General features: G+C 39.1%; 1 protein-coding gene across 4 annotated transcripts in view; it reads left to right on the forward strand.

Moving 5' to 3' along the window:
- Positions 1-860: 860 nt before the first annotated feature.
- Positions 861-21,208, forward strand: part of NUP107 (nucleoporin 107) — a 52,782-nt gene continuing 32,434 nt past the window's right edge. For all 4 annotated transcript variants that reach the window (XR_014803569.1, XR_014803570.1, XM_084956318.1 and 1 more), the window contains exons 1-8: positions 861-964; positions 2,945-3,036; positions 3,856-3,942; positions 4,567-4,682; positions 9,574-9,718; positions 11,584-11,687; positions 14,427-14,554; positions 15,251-15,299. Coding sequence is in view for 2 of the 4 variants with exons in the window: in XM_084956318.1 (XP_084812444.1) it covers positions 957-964; positions 2,945-3,036; positions 3,856-3,942; positions 4,567-4,682; positions 9,574-9,718; positions 11,584-11,687; positions 14,427-14,554; positions 15,251-15,299 (729 nt within the window). In the remaining 2 variants the exon portion in view is untranslated. The remainder of the gene's footprint in view (positions 965-2,944; positions 3,037-3,855; positions 3,943-4,566; positions 4,683-9,573; positions 9,719-11,583; positions 11,688-14,426; positions 14,555-15,250; positions 15,300-21,208) is intronic.

A 21,208-nucleotide genomic window follows, 5' to 3' on the forward strand; every position in this document is an offset into this window, starting at 1 on the left:
TTAATCCTCCCAAGAACTCAGTGATAAAGGCGTTATCTCCTTTCCACAGATGAGAAATATGCGGCTCAGGGGTTCTGAGCCTAGCTGGAGCCCAAAGCCACGTTTTCTTAAAACCCCACGTCGTCTCAGCGGGAATTAGGTATGAAGACGTCTTCCTGGGAACTACGTTTCCCAGGATTAGAGCATAATGTAAATGCCTTTCGCCAAACTTCCACTGATTCAGGGCCAGAATATATTACCTTTTGCCTATCCGGCACTTTGAAATAGAAGGCAATACCATCATCTTTCATGCTTTTTAAGACAAGTGATTCTTTTTTCTTTAATGGGGAAAAATAGCAAGTGAAGAACAAATAGCCATTGTAGAAAACAATTTCAAAACCTGTAGGGGGTTTACACTACAGTTCAAACAAAATGAGTACAAGAAGAGAGAGACACGGACCCCCGAGGTGTAGAGCAGAGCCTGCACATCTCAATTCCAAATCTGGGCTGTTTCTCGTAGAGAATACCAGGAAATGACTTCACGTTTTTCTGAACTATCAATACAAGTCAAGTATCCCAGTAGGAGAACCCTACTTCTGGACCACGCCCACAAATGCCAATCAGGCAAAGGGGCGGCGAGCAGCGCCACTAAACCCGGTCAGGTCCCGCCTCCTGCCCCGCCCCTGGCCCTGCCCGGCTGAGCCCGGCTGGGTCGACCACAAGATACACCTTTGCGCCTGCGCAAACCGAACCGCCTGCCCCAGGCAAAAAGAAATTGCGCATGCGCCAAAGGGGAGAGCTGGTTTTTTGTTTTTTTTCTTTTTCTCCCCGCCCGCTACTCAACTCTTTTCCTACAGCGGCTTAGCGAGGCTATGCTTCCGGGTCAAAGGGTTTGCTTCCGGAGAGCGGGAAGGCCGAAACGCGGCGGCTAGGTTGGATCTGAATTTATAAGCTTCTCGTTGGAAAAGGCCGTGGCCATGGACAGGTTAGTTCTGGTGATGACGGCTGGGCTCGGACACTTGTCTCTCCCCGTTGGAGGAACGAAATGGGTGAAACCCGACTCCCGGAGGAAACCGAGGAAGGCCCGGATGCTGACCCGGGACTTCTTTTCTGGGCTGGGGGACTACAGCTGATGGAAGAAAGGCTGCCTAGGTCTGGGAGGGATAAGGATAATGATAATCCCCTGCGTTTCCGCTTGACTCCACCATCTGTTCACTTTCGCGCAACAGTTTTCCCTCCTGGGGTGGGCGGGGTAGGAGGTGGCCCGGCCTTCGAGATGCTATTACCTGCCGGAGATCACAAAGCCAGTCAGTGACGGAACTGGGATCTCAGCCCAGACCTTCTCATTACAAGTTGCAGCATCACATAGTTAACTGTATTGAGTTCTTTCTGTGACACTGGCTCTATGCTAGGCACCTGCGACAAAGATGAGTTATTTAAGCTTTTTGGCCTTGGAGAATGCGTAGTGGAGGAGACAACCGAGCGGTACAAAGTGGTGTTTTTGGTACTGCTCTTTGGGAAGAGAAATGAGGGAGCACGGAAGTCTCCCTGTCCTGGAAGGTATGCGGAAGACCTCTCAAAGGAGATAACTTTCTAGTTGGTCTTTGAATAACATTAGCCTACAATGAGTACGCTTTAAATGTTTTATTAGCTAATCTCCCTAACAATCCTATGAGGATAGTTACTGCGATCCTCTTTTCATAGGTAGCACTGGGGCTAAAAGAGGTTAAGGAACTTGGTCAAAGTTAGGAAGCTAACAGATAAGAGAACCAAGACACCAACCTAGATCTGTGTGTGTCCAGACTCCAGGAGGCTGTTTGATAAGTAAATATTCACCAGGTAGACCAAGGAGACAAATGTAGGCCTCTGTAAGAGAAATAATACGTACAAAAGTGTAAGGATATGAAAGGATAGTTGAATGGTCACATTCACTGTAGCTTTGTATGGGAGTGATGTTTGTGGCTGAATATAAGCCTGAACTGGTAAGCTGGAATCAAATTGTAAAAACTGTGCTTGAAAGTTTGAATTTGATTCTGTAGGCCACAGATAGCTATCTGAAGATTTTAAGTAGAGGAAATGCATATTAGAGTCTTAAGATACAGGTCTCATAATTCGCACAATATTTTTAGACTTTGGGTGGAGAATGACAGGGGCGTTGTGACTACAGTAGCGCTGTACTCTTAGTGTACTCTGGGGAGAAATAACTCGAAGGGTCATTCTCTCCACTTTACTAGAATTCTTTTTCACTTAGCCTCCCAAGTCACCAGCTCAAATAGTTGTACCCATGGTTTGGAGTATTCTAGAGACAACAGAAAATCCCTTTAAGAGATAGTTCCTTCAATTTTAGGGACCTCCTCAAGCCAATAAGAAAAGATTTACCTAAAAAAAAAAAAAGAAAAAAAAAAGATTTACCTTCATGAAGCAATTATCTTTTTTTTTAAAGTTTTGATCACTGTTTTAGATATTTTATTGCTAATTTATTTTTTACTACTCAATGAATTATTTTACATTTATAGTTGTACGACGATCGCAATTATCTAAAACAGTGTTATAATCTAGATTAGATTCCAAGTGTTAATAATTCCGTAGGAGAAAATAACAAGTGCTAGAAAGTCAAAGAAGTCTTTTTACAAGTAAAATATGAGCAGGACTCTGAAGGATAAGCAGGATTTGGAGCCAGAAGGGTATTGTCAACACAAATATCAAAGACTTGAGAATTGTCTTGTGGGGCAGTGCATTGAAGATCCAGCATTGTTTCTGTTTTGGCACGAGTTTGATCCCTATCTTGGGAACTTCCACATGTCCCAGGCCTGACCAAAAAGAAAAAAAAAATCAAAGACTTGGCTACTGAGGTGATCTACACCTTGACTGACTCAGGGTCTTTTGCTCCAATCATGACGATAATGTGTTTTTGCAAATACTACATTCTCATTTCATTCACATGAACTTGATTATGCAATTTTAGGAGTGGCTTTGGAGAGATGTTATCCCCTGTGATCCGGGAGGCAGAGGTGACTCGGACTGCACGCAAACAGAGTGCCCAAAAAAGAGTTTTAAGTATCCTTTGCATTTTAAGCATCAGAATAAAAATTGCAACTTGTTTGGAATTAGAATTAATAGAATTTTATCTTTATGAGAGATATTAAGCACTAGCTATAGTAATAAAATGCTGTGGAAAATAGGTTTGGTTTTGTTTCTTTAACTCCCCACATATGTTATTTGGTAAATATAATGCTGAAATTCAGTGGAATTCATATTTCCCTGAAAATAGGAATGTTCCATTCTACTGCTATCATATTGTGATTAACTTCTGCTGAAATTAGATTGTTTTTTTATTTTTTATTTTTATTTTTTAATTTTTAAAAATTTATTTTATTTTATTTTTTGTCTTTTTGCCATTTCTAGGGCCGCTTCTGTGGCATATGGAGGTTCCCAGGCTAGGGGTCGAATCAGAGCTGTAGCCGCCAGCCTACACCAGAGCCACAGCAACGCGGGATCCGAGCCACTTCTGAGACCTACACCAACAGCTCACGGCAACGCCGGATCATTAACCCACTGAGCAAGGGCAGGGACCGAACCCTCAACCTCATGGTTCCTAGTCAGATTTGTTAACCACTATGCCACGACGGGAACTCCTAGATTGTTTTTTTATTATTTGAAATCTCTTAGTTCAATGTGTAGAAATCTAAGACTCATAACTATGAATTTAAATGGGAAAGGGAATTGTTTGTTCTTTGCACAGGAACAATGTTAGCCATAAAATAGCATGTTCTTAAAAATTGTAATTTACATACTTTGTTTAGTCTAAATATGGTTCATTCCAACTTTAATGGTGTCTTTTCTACATGGAAAACTTTACTTAACTTTTTCCTATAGTTCGGGCATCCCAAGATGAAATTTTTACTAATACTACACCAAGAAACCAGGTTATTCCCCGAACTCCCAGCTCATTTCGACCACCTTGTAAGTTGTTTTGCTTTTAAGGCATTTAATAATAATAATAATAATAGCATCTCATTCTCTTTGGCTACAGTATCAATAATTAAGAACAAATAATGATTGCAGTTACTCTTTGTTGAACTCTTACCATGTGTGAGACACTGTACTTACATAGATACATAATAACTATGACATGGTATTATCTTTGTTTTGCCAAAACTGAAAGTGAGACTTAGAGAAACTGATTCCTACAAATAACATAGCTACTTAGTATGTAAGTAATGGGACCAAAATTCAAACTGTAATCTGCTTACTCCACATCTTTCCCCTCTAGACTGTAGTTGTCGTATGCTTCGACAAAGTCATGGGCTCCTTAGTGTCCTTCATTAATGCTAAGTTATGTTGTAATGAAAGCATCTCTGTTTGCAGTAATAATTTTTTCCTGGTAGTTTCAGTAATACCAAAAGTTTGGGTATTTAGAAAAATAAGTTAAATATTCATATCATGGAAATGTTAATATTGAAAGTTATTCATTTGGTTAGAATCTAAGTAATTGAAAAATGGAAATTATTTATTCTCTGTTTTTTCATGTTTTCATGATCGATGCTCATGCACTTTGAATTCTTTTTACTAACCTCTTGCTTGTAGTTACTCCACCAAACCGAAGCTTACTAAGGCAACCAGATGCTTCCAGCATTTTTGGAACTGGAGGGAGGTCTCCCCGGCTTACACAGTCTTCTGGGTTCTTGGGAAATCTGTCTATGGTATGTATAAAAATAGGGCTGGGAGTTCTTGTTGTGGCTCAGCGGTAATGAACCCCACTAGTATCCGTGAGGATGTGGGCTCGATCCCTGGCTCCACCCAGTGGGTTAAGGATCCAGCATTGCTATGAGCTGCAATGTAGGTCACAGACGTGGTTCAGATTCCGAGTTTCTGTGGCTGTGGCTTAGGCCGGGCAACTACAGCTCTTTTTTGACCCCTAGCCTGGAAACTTCCATATGCCGTGGGTGCAGCCCTAAAAAAAAAAAAAAAATGGGGCTGAAATTTTCTCCTTTTTTTTTTTTTTTTTTTTTTTTAATGGCTGCACATGCAGCATATGGAAGTTCCTGGGCCAGGGATTGAATCCAAGCCACAGCCATGACCTAGGCTGTAGCTGTGGCAACATGGGATCCTTTAATCCACTGCTCTGGGCTGGGGACCAAAGTCACACCTCCACAGAGTCCTGAGCTGCTGCAGTGAGATTCTTGACCTATTGCACCACAGTGGGAACGCCTCTCCATTTTTATAAAAGTATAATATTTAAAGCTTAAAAGCTTTTAATGAGAATTAAAGTCTTAGCATAAAAGTAACTACGTTATGTGGATTAAAATAATTTTGGGGTTAGACTTTGAGAAAACTGAAACCCTTAAGCATCTCATGTCTTAAGTGGAAGCTGTGACACCAGCAACAGTTAGAAGCAGATTAAATATGTGTGTGTGTTTGCTGATCAGAAAAAATAAGTTCGGATTGGTTGCCTGTGGCTATAAAAACTGAGCCCTGTTTTGAAGCACAGATGTGGAGAAAGCCAAGGGTAATCAATGAAGACTCTCATAAGGAAGAGAGACGGCATTAAAAGAAAGAAAAGAGGAGTTCCCGTCGTGGCGCAGTGGTTAACGAATCCAACTAGGAACCATGAGGTTGTGGGTTCGGTCCCTGGCCTTGCTCAGTGGGTTAAGGATCCGGCGTTGCCGTGAGCTGTGGTGTAGGTTGCAGACAAGGCTTGGATCCTGCATGGCTGTGGCTGTGGCTGTGGCTGTGGCATAGGCTGGCAGCTGTAGCTCCAATTTGACCCTTAACCTGGGAACTTCCATATGACACATTTTTGGCCCTGAGAAAGTACACACACACACAAAAAAAAAAACCCTATGGAAAAAGAAAAAAATATATCTATCCGAGCAGAAGAAAATGGAAGAGTTTTGTTGTGATAGTAGAGTATTATGGCCAATTTAGTTCCAAAAACAAGATGAAAATGGCTCTTATTTGATTCTATGCTTATTTTAAAAAGCACGGTTTTTTTTGTTTGTTTGTTTGTTGTCTTTTTGCCTTTTATAGGGCTGCTCCCGTGGCATATGGAGATTCCCAGGCTAGGGGTCTAATCGGAGCTGTAGCCACAAGCCTAGGCCACAGCCACAGCAACGCCAGATCCGAGCTGCATCTGCAACCTACACTACAGCTCACAGCAATGCTGGATCCTTAACCCGCTGAGCGAGGCCAGGGATCAAACCCGCAACCTCATGGTTCCTAGTCAGATTCGTTAACCACTGAGCTACGACAGGAACTCCCTAAAAAGCACAGAGATTTTTTACACATACTTGAAATTGTCTAAATTATATGTTTTCTGAAGAATGGTTTTGCATGATAAACCTCTCCTTGTTTTAGAAGGTTAAAGTGATCTTTAAAATATTTATTATAGGGATCCCTGGTGGCTCAGTGGGTAAAGAATCCAGCATTGTCACTGCTGTGGCCCAGGTTTAATCCTTAGCCCATGAACTTCTGCATGCCTGGGGACTTGGCCAAAAAAAAAAAAAAAAAAAAGGAGAGAACCTCCAAAATATTTATTATAGTCTCATGGATTTTTAGAGTGTTAACATCTAACAGTGATCTACTTGTTGAACTGTGTTACTTGCTTAGATTGCCAAACGTTTATTTGGGCAATGTTTATTCTTATTTTACTTAATGAGTTTATTTACTGCCTCTGGGTTTAAGCAGAAGAAGATGACTTTTATTTTTTATTCCTTCAGAACTGTAAGGTTAATAAGTGAAATTATTATTCTCTTAAAGGCCAGTATAGAGTAACTGTGTATCGATTATTACAGAACATTTGCAAATGGAATTCCTGTCGTGGCTCAGCAGTTAACGAATCTGCCTAGTATCCATGAGGACTCGGGTTCGATCCCTGGCCTCGCTCAGTGGGTTAAGGATCCGGCGTTGCTGTGGCTCTGGTGTAGGCCGGCAGCTGTAGCTCCAATTAGACCCCTAACTTGGGAACTTCCATGTGCCGCAGGCCCTAAAAAGACAAAGAGACCAAAAAAAAAAAGTCACAAATGACTTTAGAGTCAAGGTATTTTCTTGATTTGTTTTTCCACCTTTCATATCACCTGTGAGAGGTGGTCTTGGATATATAAGTTGACCTGAAGGAAGTACAATATTTATTTGCTACATTAATTTTACTATGTGTCTATCTTACAAAGATTTGATTGTGGACCAGAGTATTTTTCTGACTGTAAAATGTCACTGCTCTGTAAAATTTTCAGTTTGATCTTCATAGTGATGATGATAAGTACCCAGAAGAGAGTAGACTGTCAGTCACCCTTCAGTAGCTGAAGCAAAACTGTCCTCAGCCCATAGTTACCACCTGATTAATAAATAGGGTCCTAATACCCATCTTTAGCATTTTTCCTTGGAGAGACTGATTTAAAGTACATTTTTATTATTGCTCATACCTGGATTTTATTTTATTCTATTTTTTAAATTTTTTTAGGGTCGTACCCATGGCATGTGGAAGTTTCCAGGCTAGGGGTCAGATCAGAGCTACAGCTGCTGGCCTACACCACAGCCACAGCAACGCCAGATCTGAGCCACATCTGTGACTTACACCACAGCTCACGGCAACGCCGGATCCTTAACCCACTGAGTGAGTCCAGGGATCGAATCAGCATCCTCATGGTTCCTAGTTGGTTTGTTAACCGCTGGGCCACACTAATCTACAGTATCCATCAGGATTCTGGTTCGATCCCTGGTTTTGCACAGTGAATTAAGGATCTGGCATTGGCATGAGCTGTAGTGTAGGTTGAAGACTTGGCTCAGATCTGATATTGCTGTGACTGTGGCAGCAGAGGCTCAGATTTAACCTCCTAGCTTGGGAACTTCCATATGCTTCTGGTGCAGCCCTAAAAAAGACAGAAAACAAACCAAAGAATTGTAGAGTAAGTCTGAATGTGTTAATTGCCCACTGACTGATCTTGTTTCATCTACACCCACAAGCATTTCCATCACATTTTCCTTTTTGTTTTATTTTGTTTTGTCTCTTATCTTTTTAGGGCAGCACCTGCGGCATATGCAGGTTCCCAGGCTAGGGGTCTAATTGGAGCTACAGCTGCCAGCCTACACCACAGCTACAGCAATGCAGGATCCAAGCCCTGTCTGTGACCTACACCACAGCTCACGGTAACGCCAGATCCTTAACCCACTGAGCAAGGGGAGGGATCGAACCTGAAACCTCATGGTTCCTAGTCGGACTCGTTTCCATTGCACCACTACGGGAACCCATCCATTTATCACGTTTCTTTACAGTTCCTAGATTTCATGCTATTTTATCCATAAATACTTCAGTAGGTATCTCTGAGACACAAGGACAAATTTTTTTTTTTTTTTTTTTTTGTCTTTTTTAGGGATGCACCTGTGGCATTTGGAGGTTCCCAGGCAAGGGGTCTAATCGGAGTTGTAGCCACCGGCCTACACTACAGCCACAGCAATGCCAGATCTTTAACCCACTGCGCGAGGCCAGGCATCAAACCTGCAACCTCATGGTTCCTAGTCAGATTTGTTAATCACTGAGCCATGATGGGGACACGGACAATTGCTTTAACCTAAGCACTGTATTGTTAACACATCTAACTCTGCCCTACACTCACACACACACACACAGAATAATTCCTTTATCATTTCAAATGGCCATTTTACTTAAGTGTTCACATTTACTCAGTTGTATCAGATTTTTAAATTAGTTTGTTCAATTCATAATCCAAATAAGCTCACCACATTGCATGGGTTTGGTATGTCCCTTAAGTATTATAATTTGTAAGTTCCTGTGTTACCTTTGTTTCAGTACCATTACTTTATTGAGGAAATTGGGTCATTTGTCCTCTACTATTTCTCGAAATTAAAATATTGATATTCACTAGTTCTAGAGTGATAGGACTTCTTTATTTTACTGATTAATATCAGCTTAAACATTACAAAATGCAGTCTTTTTTGGCTTTTTTTTTGGGGGGGGGATGCTGCATCCACAGTATATGGAAGTTCCCGGACCAGGGATTGGATCCAAGCTGCAGATGTGACCTACACGACAGCTGCAGTAATGTTGAATTCCCTTTTTTTTTTTTTTTTTTTTTTTTCTTTTTTAGGACTGCACCTGCTGCATATGGAAATTCCAAAGCTGGAGGTCAAATCGGAGCTACAGATGTTGGATTCTTAACCCACTGCACTGGGGTGGGAATCAAACCCATGCTGCCACAGAGACAATGCTGGATCCTTAGCCCACTGCACCATAGTGGGGATTGCTTTTTTTTTTTTTGGCTGCCCCCATGGCATGCAGAAGTTCTCCAGCCAGGGATGGAACCCAAGCCATAGCTGAAACCAGAGCCACAGCAGTGACAGTGCCAGATCCTTAACCTGCTGAGCCACGAAGCAATGGGCTTTTTTTTAAAGTGTGGAATAGTACAAAAAAGAAACAGTCAAAAAAGCCATAATTTCCTCAACAAAATAGCCCCATGCCTATTCTTTAAAAATAAAACATGCATATATATGTTTTAAAAAATTTTAATAGTATTAAAATCTTTATTCATTCACTGACAATAACTCCATTACTTTTCTGTATCTTCCCTTTTTTTGAAGGTCACTAACCTGGATGATAGTAACTGGGCTGCTGCATTCTCATCGCAGCGTGCAGGGCTCTTCACCAACACAGAGCCCCACAGTGTAACAGAGGATGTAACCCTTAGTGCTGTTATGTTACGTGAGGATGATCCTGGAGAAGCTGGTAAAATGATTTTGAGCTTTGTAACACAGTAGCTTGTTGTTTTTCTGAGTTAAAGGAAATATCTCCTATTCTTGAACATCATTAAAAAATTTTTTTGTTAAGCTAATTAGTTATGGTAATGGCTCAAGTATGGCTCAGCCTTTTAATGCAGTCGCTCTAAAAGGTTGAGAACCTCACCTTAGTTCCTGGTTGGAGCAGCAGATTCAATTTTTACATTTTAAAAATTGAAATTGGCTGCTATTTTACATTTCAATGTAAATAGCAGCCATTTGGGTTAATAGACACTTCTCTAGTGTTTTTAATCCTTCCATATTTGTGCTGTTCAAAGAGCTTTTTCTTTTGGTTTAATTTTTATCTAACATCATTGACATGTTTTCTTTTGGGTTGGATGCTAATGCTGTTTTTTTTTTCAGATAGTATTGTGACCATTCTAGCTCTAGGAAAAAAAAAAAAAATCCCTTTTGGAATGTTTTTGGGAAAAAACATTTTGGAAAATTCCCTTTTGGAAAAAAACAAATTTGCTTTTAGTGACTCTTTTACCTATAGGTTATGATGTAGGTGCCTCATCATTTTATCTTTATAAGTTAATGTACTTAAGTGCTAGTCACTTTGCTTACGAACATTAACTCATTTCATGTCCAATTAAATAGTTATAATAACTATTCCCATTTGGGGGGAAAGGAAACTGCTGCTCAAAAAGATTAAATCACCTGCTTGTGCTCACCCAGCTAAGAAGTGATGGCACCAGGATTTGAAAGAAAGCAGTATGATTTCAGAGCCCTTCTTTTAACATTGTGGTGATGGCTATTTCTAAGTACTCAGATTTTGAGTGACTCAAAAGTACTTTGTACTTAATCTACAAAATATAAGAATTTTATTTTTATTTTTTTTTATTTTATTTTTTGTCTTTTGTATCTTTAGGGCTGCACCTGCGGCATATGGAGGTTCCCAGGCTAGAGATCTAATCCGAGCCATAGCTGCTGGCCTACGCCACAGCCACAGCAATGCCAGATCTGAGCTGCGTCTGAGACTCACACCACAGCTCATGGCAATGCTGAATCCTTAAGCCACTGAGCAGGTCAGGGATCGAACCTGCAACCTCATGGTTCCTAGTCGGATTTGTTTCAACTGCGCCACGATGGGAACTCCAAGAATTTTATTTTTAATAGGAACAAATATGATGTAGTATTATAGTAGAGTGTATTATTTTCCCTGAGTAAAACATGTCATTTTAATATCTGTTATAACTTTCTCAGCTACTTTATGGTGTACTTAAAATATAATTCAAATGTTTTAAAATTTGGCTCACATTTTTGTAGTAACTGTTGATGGAGTAATCACTAATAGATCTTTGCAATCTTAAAGGCTTGTACGTGACAAAAGAAAAAACAGAAAAATTGGACTGCATCAAAATTTAAAACTTCTGTATGTCAAAAGATACAATCAATAGAGTGAAAAGGCAACTCACAGAATGGGAACATATGTTTGCAAATTATATATCTGATAAGACCTTAATATCTAGAATGTAGGAAGAACTCCTACAGCTCAGCAATAGAAAATAAACAATCCAATTAAAAAATGGACAGAGGACTTGAATAGATATTCCTCCAAAGAAGATATAAAAATAGCCAGTAAGTATATGAAAAGTTGTTATCATTAAGGAAATACGGGTCGGGTTTTATCCCTGACCCCAGAACTTTTGCTGCAGGTCTGACCCCCCCCCAAAAAAAAAAAAAAAAAAAAAAACCCAGCAGTTAAAAAAAAAAAGAACTCAGAGCTATGTTTTTAAGTTTTCAAACAAACAGAATTGCCTAGAAGTATGTCACTTAACTCTTTCTATTCCTTTTCTTTTTAATGTGTTCTAGCATCCATGAGCATGTTTTCTGATTTCCTGCAGTCTTTTTTGAAGCACTCTTCAACTACGGTTTTTGAACTTGTAGAAGAGTATGAAAACATTTGTAGTAGTCAGGTAAGTTAATTTTAGTCCACTGTTGGTCAGATGTCAATACTCTCAGATGTTTTTTGGGTAGCATTAACTTGTAAATTTCCATCAACTCGTAAATTACAATATTTCAGGAAGATGTCTTAGGGATATAGTGGCAGGGATGGCATGGTTAGAAGGTCAGCCAGAGAAGCTCTGCTTTTTACATATTGAGAGTCCATATAAGATTTCTTTTGAGAACAAATGGATTCTGTAGCTTTGAAAAAGGAAATCCAGAGTTCTCGTTGTGGCGCAGTGAAGACGAATCTGACTAGGAACCATGAGGTTGTGGGTTTGATCCCTGGCCTTGCTCAGTGGGTTAAGGATCCGGCATTGCCGTGAGCTTTGGTATGGGTTGCAGACACAGCCCGGATCCTTCATTTCTGTGGCTGTGGAGTAGGATGGCAGCTACAGCTCCGATTTGACCCCTAGCCTGGGAACCTCCATATGTTATGGGTGTGGCCCTAAAAAGCAAAAACAAACAAACAAAACAGAAAAAGGAAAATCCAAAACACAAAAAGAACTTAAAACTCAACAATCAGAAAATGGACAATTCAATTAAAAAGTGGAACAAAACAGAAGTTCCCGACGTGGTGCAGCAGAAACAAACCCAAATAGGAACCATGAGGTTGGGGCTTCGATCCCTGGCATCACTCAGTGGGTTAAGGATTCAGCATTGCTGTGAGTGTAGGTCGCAGATGTGGCTCGTATCCTGTGTAGCTGTGGCTCCGATTTGACCCCTAGTCTGGGAACCTCCATATGCTTCGAGTGCAGCCCTAAAAAAAAAAAAAAAGGCAAAAAAGCACACACATACACGTAAAAAGTGGACAAAACATATTAACAGACAACTCACCAGAGAAGATCTATAGATGACAGAAGATGTTCATCATATGTCATTAGGGAATTGCAAATGAAACAACACCTATACACCTATTAGAATGACCAAAATCCAAGACACTAACACAACTATATGCTGGCAAGGATGTGGAGCAGGAATTCTCATTCATTGCTGGTGGGAAAGCAAAATGGTATAGCTACTTTGGAAGACAGTTTCTCAGTTTCTTACAAAATTAAACATCCTCTTATAACCCATCATTCATACCCTGTGGTATTTACCCCAAAGAGTTAAAGCTTGTCCACTTAGGAGTTCTTGTTGTGGCTCAGTGGAAAAAGAATCCGACTAGGAACCATGAGGTTGCAGGTTTGATCCCTGGCCTCATCAGTAGGTTAAGGATCTGGCGTTGCTGTGGCTCTGGTGTAGGCCGACAGTTGTAGCTCTGATTAGACTCCTAGCCTGGGACCCTCCATATGCCGTAAGTCTGGTCCTAAAAAGCAAAAAATAAAAAAGTTTGTCCACACAAAAGTTTGCACATAGATGTTTATAGCAGCTTTATTCATTATAACCTAAATTTGGAAGCACCTGGAGTTCCTGCTGTGATGCAGCAGGATTGGTGGCATCTTGGGTGGGCTGTGACACAGGTTGGTCCCCGGCCCAGCATGGTGGGTTAAGGATCCAGTGTTGCCACAGTGTGGCTTAGGTTGCAACTATGGCTTGGATCTGATCCCTGGCCTGGGAGCTCCATATGCCACGGGGTGGCCAAAAAAAAAAAAAAATTTGGAAGCACCCAATATGTCCTTTAGTAGGTGAATGGATTAGATTTCCAGAGAAATCAAAAAGGTTAACAGCTCATGTTTTTGAACGAAGAGGGATTTTGGTTAGGTTTTGGTTAGAGATGACAATGTACCAGTTTTAGGAAAATATTTTTCTTGATTTTTTTTTATATGGTATACATTTTTCAGATATAATTTGAGGAGTTCCCTTTGTGGCTCAGCAGTAACGAACCCAACTAGCATCCATGAGCTGCAGTGTAGGTCTCAGACGCAGCTTGGATCTGGCATTGCTGTGGCTGTGGTGTAGGCCAGCAGCTGAAGCTCCATCTTGACCCCTAGCTTAGGAATTTCCATATGCTCTATCTGTGGGCCTAAAAAGACAAAAAAAAAAAAAAAAAAAGGATGTAATTTGAAAATTGGGTTGGGGAAGCACACCCATGGCATGTGGAAGTTCCTAGGCCAGGGATCAAACCCACGCCATAGCAGGAACCTGAGCCACTGCAGTGACAATGCCAGATCCTTCACCTGCTGCACTGCAAGTGGACTCTTGAAGATATCTTATTTTTAGTTTTTATTGCTGTTCTGTTGGTTCATGTTATAATTTTGTCAAGTATAGGTTAGACCTAGCTTCTGGGTTGATCTACAGGGAGAAAAAAATGTACTCATGGGAGTTCCCTTGTGGTGCAATGGGTTAAGGATCTGGCATTGTCACTGCAGTGGCTCAGGTTGCTATTGTGGTGTGGGTTTGATCCCTGGCCCAGGAACTTCCACATGCCGAGGGTTCAGCCACAGGAAAAAAATATGTACTTACGGTTCTTATTGTTGAATCTGAAATCTATAGTGTACTTTTATACATAAACTCACATAAACACTTTCAAATTAAGGCCATTTCTAGTGGTTAAGGCCATTTCTAGTGGGAATGTTATATTACATTCAGTTTAAAAAGACAATAGGAAAAAATGGAAATAAAAAGACAATAGTAGGCAGGACAAATTAATCATATAAATATGTACATATATAAAATATAGGATTAGTTTCAGCACTTTGTACTTGAAGAATACACGGTTGTAACTCAGAATTGTAGAAAACCTCTTTACATTTGTGTTTTTAATTCAGGTGAATATACTGAGTAAAATAGTGAGCCGAGCAACACCTGGACTTCAAAAGTTTTCAAAAACAGCCAGTATGCTCTGGCTTCTTCAACAGGAAATGGTCACGTGGCGGCTGCTGGCTTCGTTGTATAGGTAATGTTGCGTAGAACTCATAAGAGAAGTCAACACAAGGTAACAAGCCAAGTAGCAGATTGATATTTAGAAGTTAGAATAAGATGCGTTTGGAAATAGGTTCTGCTGTTTTGAGATGTGTATCATTTCTAAGGCCTTAGTTGTCAGAAGTGAGTTAGGGGGAAAGAAGGGGATGATAAGTTATAAAACTGGTAGCTACCCCAAATGAGAAATGTGTAACGATTTAAGGGAAGTGCTAAAGATACTACAGTACTTACTTAGAATAGATTAAGAAAAAGAACTGACAGATATACTTTATGTAATGTGGAAGTTTGAGAGAAATTAACCAAATTTTTCTTCTCTCACATGTGTGGTGATTTTGGCTCTCATTTTCTTGCTTTCTTATCCTAATGAGAAAATCCTGAGAGAAAATCATATTTGATTGTTTGCCTTGTGAAAAGTTAGGTTTATGCATTAGAAGGTAGCCATTAAAGACTTGGCATTGTGTATTTTTAGTAAATATCAGTTTTGTTCAGATTCAGTATTAGACTCAGAAGGCATTTACTGCTTGTGGCTTATTTTTAAAGCATGTTGGCTCTGTTAATTGGAAATTCATTTACACTGGATAGAATGCAGGTTTGTGCATGTATCTAGCTTAAAAGGTGATGTCATATGTTCATGAAAATAAGGCTTTTTCATTTTGCTGTCTTTCCCCAGAGACAGAATACAGTCTGCATTAGAAGATGAAAATATATTTGCAGTGACTGTAAGCTTTATATTAATTTTTTCCTTTATAAATCATTAAAAATTCAAATGTTTTTTAATAGTAGAATTTGATTTTTGACCTTCCATCTTGAGTTTTTTCATTTTTAAAATTTTGCAAATGAATAAAAGATCCAATAAAAGATGTAACAATCTAAATTGATTTATATTATAAAGTAAAAGGTAAAAGTCCTCTTCTGTCTCTCACTATTCAATCTAACAATTTGGTATGTATCCTACCAGACATTCTTCTGTGCATCTTTACACACACACACACACACACACACACAAGTTTTGTGGTGTTTTTTAAAAAAATCAAATTGAGAATGTCAGTTTGAAATGCTTAATTAAACCTGGAAAGATCTGGAGTTCCCATTGTGGCTTAGTAGTTGACAAACCTGACTAGTATCCATGAGGATGTGGGTTCGATCCCTGGCCTTACTTAAGTGGGTTAAGGACCTGACATTGCCTGAGCTATGGTGTAGGTGGCAGACTTGCCTTGGATCCCAAGTTGCTGTGGCTGTGGTGCAGCTGGGCAGCTACAGCTCTGTGTTAATCCCTAGCCTGGGAACCTCCATATGCCTCGGATTCAGCCCTAAAAAGACAAAAAAGACACACACAAAAAAAGAAGTTGAAAAGATGAAGCACGGTACTCTAGAAATCCTTCATTTAGACAGAGGGCCCTCTGAGATAATGAAGGTGTGCCTATCATTCATCAAACATTGAACTTCTAGGAAATTTGAGGGTGTTGTCCCTCAAGCCATTCAGCAGAAGCCTTTTTTTTTTTTTTTTGTAACCACAATCTGGGTGAAGTGTTGCAGGATTAAGTGACTTTGTTTCTAGCAAAGATATCAGTCAAGTTGTTAGATTGTGCAGGTTTCTCTGCAGCACTGGAAAGTATTTTGTTCTCTCCTAGAGAATCCAAAGCCAAGAGAAGATAGAGCCTGAAGGGAATGAGTCCCCCAGCTCTGTCTTCTTCTCTAAATGGTCTTTCCGTAGTTTTCTTTTTCCCCCAGCCGACTTGGGGAATTCAGCCACTTTGCTCCCCTTCAAAAGTCAGCACCACTTATAGTTGACGTTTGAATGATATAGGTTTGAACTTCAAGGGTCCATTTATATGCACATATTTTTCAGTGAAAGCATAACACAGTGCTACACAATCTGTGGTTGGTTGAATCTTCAATTGAACTTTGGATACAGAGGAACTGGGGATATGGAGAACTGACTGACTGTAAAGTTATATGTGGGTTTTGACTGTAGGGAGGCTCAGTGCCTGTAACCCTTGCACTGAGGGTCAGCTGTGTTCTTTTTTTTCTGTCTTTTTGTTTGTTTTTGTTTGCCTCTTTTTTTTTTTTTTTTTCCCCCTACCCACAGCATATGGAAGTTCCCAGGCCAGGGGTCAAATCAGAGCTGTAGCTGCTGGCCTATACCACAGCCACAGCAACATGGGATCTGAGCCATGTCTGTGACCTACACCACAGCTCACAGCAACATCAGATCCCTAACCCACTGAGCGAGGCCAAGGATCGAACCCACATCCTCATGGATACTAGTCAGGTTCATTACCATTGAGCCAGGATGGGAACTCCCCCCCCCCACTTTTTTTTAAAGCAAATAATTTTTAAGCACCATTACTCCAAACTGTCAAAAGACAAACCTACTTTTGTCTTTCAATAGATGGCCCCATGGCCAGCTTTCCAAGGAACCTGAACATTGTCGAAGCCAGCACATCTCAAACTTTACTGTGCACATGAGTCATCTGGGGATCTTGTTAATAAATGCAGATTGTGGTTCAGTAGGTCTGGGGTGGGGCCTAAGATCCTGCATTTTTAACAGATTCCCAGATGGTGCTGAGCTGTTGGTCTCTATGTTACACTTTGAGTAGCTGGGGCCTCTACATCTCAAAATTTAATGCATCATCAAAACTTGTTGACTGTCTCTTCCAACTTTGACCTCTCATCTCTGTTCCTGTTGCCACCCCTTAAGCTAAAACCTTCACTATTTTTTACAGTATTTATTGCAGTAACTTTGATCTAGTCCCCCTGGCCATACACACACATAGTTTTAGGGGCTTTGTTTATTTGTTTGTTTTCTACCATATAGTATGATGTCATTTATACATTATACTGAGAGGGTTTCTTTTAATTCATCAATATTTCTTAGTTTTTTTCATGTAAATTCATATGTTTATCGTATTTTTTCAAAATATGCCAGAGTATAAATATACCATAATTTTTTCAGACACTCTGCTGAACTCATTTAAGTTGCTTCCAGTATTTTTGCAGTCAATAATGCAGTGAACATTGTTTTTCATACTTAGCTCCATATTTGAGTATTTCTTATATTCTGGAAATGAGATTGTTGGGATGAAGTTTGATAGAGATTGTCATGTTGCCTTCCTAATGACTCGTACCAGTTTACACTCTCAATGTGTGAAAATATTTCCTCTGCTATCAGTCATTTGACTTAGTCAATTGTAGGGGAGATACTTTGTTTCAATATGCATATCATTGATTATTTGTGAGGTGGTGTTTTTCATTCTTAAATATTTATATGAATTCTGCATTCATATTTTTTGCTTGTTTTTCTGTTATTTTCTTATTGTTTTCTCATATATGTTAAAGATAGTTATCTTTCTGTCACTTGTCTCTCAGCTTTGTTTAAGAGGTCTTTGTCAGTCAGGCATAACCGATCAACATGTCATGTTTTCCTTTATCTTTCACTGTCTTGTGTCTTAGTAAGGAAGGCCTTTCCTGCCTATGTAAAAAAATATTCCCCGGGGGAGTTCCCTTCGTGGCTCAGTGGAAACGAATCTGACCGGGAACCATGAGGTTGCAGGTTCGATCCCTGGCCTCGATCAGTGGGTTAACGATCCGGTGTTGCCGTGAGCTGTGGAGTAGTTGCAGATGTGGCTCGGATCCTGCATTGCTGTAGCTGTGGCACAGTCTGGCGGCTGTAGCTCTAATTCGACCCTTAGCCTGGGAAACTCCATATAATGTGGGTGTGGCCCTAAAAAGCAAGAAAAAAAAATTTATATATATATCTTCTCCAATGTTCTAAATCTTTTTTTCTATATAGTAAGCTCCTGAATTGTCTTGTTTGTCTATGTAGAAAGCAAGAGAGTTAGCTTTTTTCAAATGGTTATCCATTTACCCCAACACCATTTATCAAACATATATTTATCATATTTATACATGGATCTGTTCTACTTTCATTGGTACATTTGAAAGCTAGTACTACCCAACTGAGTCACTCTAGCTCAGAAATTTTGATGTTTTGTAGGGTACCTCTTCCTCATTTTTAGAAAACATCTTTGGCTACTATTTTGGACACTTTTTTTCCCAGATGAACTTTACCATTTCCATCTTTAAAAGTCCTTTTGATATATTTATTGAAGTAACATTGAATTTGAAAATTAATTTGAGGAAAAATGGCATCTTTTCCATGTTGAGTTTTCCAGCTTATGATGATGGCATATCTCTACATTTCTTTAGCTCTTCTATAGTTATAAAGATTTGTGCTCTGTGAAAGTCTGTAAAAATCCTATTGCAAATGAATTCTCTTTCCTGCTACATTTTGTAATTATATCTGTTAAATTGAAGGTTAATGATTTACATGTGAAGCTCATATTTGGCTATCTTTTGGACCTCTCTTTTTAGCTCCAGTAAGTTTTTTTACTTCATTTTACTGGGATTTCTCTGTGGGCAGAAATGATCTACAAATAGCGAACTTCCCTTAATCCTTTCTAAACTCATTTCTTTCACTTCCCTTTTTTCATTGACTAGGAGCACCCATACAGTTATATCAATAATAGCAGGTAGTCTTTTCTTGTATCTGTCTTTTGATAAGAATGCTTTTGTTTTAGTGCAGATAAAGGATTTTTTTCTCTCCCAACTAGTTAAGAGTTGGGATGGGTACTGAATGTAGTCAGCTGTGTTTTTAATCTTCTATAGATGCCTGCTTATTTTATTAACGTAATGGCTTGCATTAGTAGTTTTCCTAATATTGAGTTATCCTCAAATATGATACATTTTGAGTCATGATCTGTTTCTAAATATGCTACTAAATTTTATTAGCTAATATTTTATTTAGAACTTTCCCAAATATATTTGCTTTTTTCGTGATATATCTTCATCCTATTCTGGTGTCTAGAATTATGCTAGCTCTCCAGAACAGGTTCATAAATCTTCCATCACTTTTTTGTGCTTTGTTTGAAGAATATAAGAATTAACCTATTATTTCAAGGCTTGGTAAAAATATGCCTTTAAAACCCTAAAACTCAGGGAGTTCCCGTCGTGGCGCAGTGGTTAACGAATCCGACTAGGAACCATGACGTTGCGGGTTCAGTCCCTGGCCTTGCTCAGTGGGTTAAGGATCCGGCATTGCCGTGAGCTGTGGTGTAGGTTGCAGACGCGCTCGGATCCCGTGTTGCTGTGGCTCTGGCATAGGCCGGCAGCTAAGCTCCAATTGGACCCCTAGCCTGGGAACCTCCATATGCCGCGGGAGCAGCCCAAAGAAATGGCAAAAAGACAAAAAAAAAAAAAAAAAAAAAAATCCTAAAACTCAGGTCGTCTTTTGGCTAATTCCTTTTTGTTTTCCAATCACAAAAGTAATTCATGTTTGAAGTGCTATGAATTATGAATAGTCAAAAAAAAAGGAAAAAGTAAATATACATTTTTATAATAAATGACTTCAACTACACATTTGTTAATTTTTTTACACCTAAAATATTTTAAAATATTTTTCAATCATTTATTTATTCTACAAATACTTCATTCCAACCAAATGACGTGAACATCTAGGAAGATTTTTATCATATATTTGGCTATTTATTGAATTTCTAAGTTTTAATAGTTTTTCATTTAGTAGTGTCTTAGGTAGGCAGACCTGTTATCTACAAATAGTGATGACTTTGACTCTTTCATACTTATTACTGTTCTTTTTCTGGTTTTGTATGTCAAAGGAAAGTTAAATAATTACAGGAATTCTTTTTTTTTCCTTTGTCTTTTTAGGGCCGTACCCGAGGCATATGGAGGGTCCCAGTCTAGGGGTTGAATCAGAGCTGTGGCTGCCGGCCTACACCATAGCCACAGCAATGAGGGATCCGTGCCATGTCTTCGACCTATACTACAGCTCATGGCAACATGGGATCCCTGACCCACTGAGTGAGGCCAGGGATCGAACTGAATCCTCGTGGTTACTAGTTGGGTTGGGTTCATTAACCGCTGTGCCATCATGGGAACTCCTACAGGAATTCTTACTATTTTCATCTTCTGGATTTTAAAAAGAGTGTCTCTCTTTACAGTTAAGTATACTATTTGCTATAAGCATCAACTAGATAGTCTATTATATTAGCAAAATATTCTATTTCTAATTTACAAAGATATTTTTATCAAGTGAAATTTTGGCTTCTGTCAGGATGTTTATATGGCTTTTCTCCTTCAACCAGTAAATAAGGTAGATTTAATAGATTTGGACACCATATATATTATCCTTTTAATATATTGCTTAATAGAGCTTGCTAATACTTTTGTCAAGTTGTTTTAAAGTTAATATTAAGAGCCTTGGATTGTTTTTAAATTTTATCATCTATCAGCTTCTGCTATGTAGAATGAAAAGATTTTAAAGTTTTTAGATATTTTTATTTTAAAAATGTCATTATTGAAGTATAGTTGATTTACAATGTATTAATTTTTCTGTATAGCAAAGTGATTTGGTTACTCATATATGTATATATTCCTTAAAATGTTAATTTTCTAATAATGCCACATGATTGCATCCTGCCCTTTATTATGATTTTTATTTATTTCATTTTGTATTATATTTTTTCCTAAAACAACACTTCTGGAGAAATGGAATTTAAAATTTTTTAATGTAGCCAGGATTAAAATTATCAAGTAAGAGTAGCTGCAA

The sequence above is a fragment of the Sus scrofa genome, chromosome 5 (assembly GCF_054392235.1).
Source record: "Sus scrofa isolate SSC_HxYL_T2T_F1_AM1 chromosome 5, Sscrofa_HxYL_maternal_Yorkshire_Landrace_v2.0, whole genome shotgun sequence".
Lineage (NCBI taxonomy): Eukaryota > Metazoa > Chordata > Mammalia > Artiodactyla > Suidae > Sus > Sus scrofa.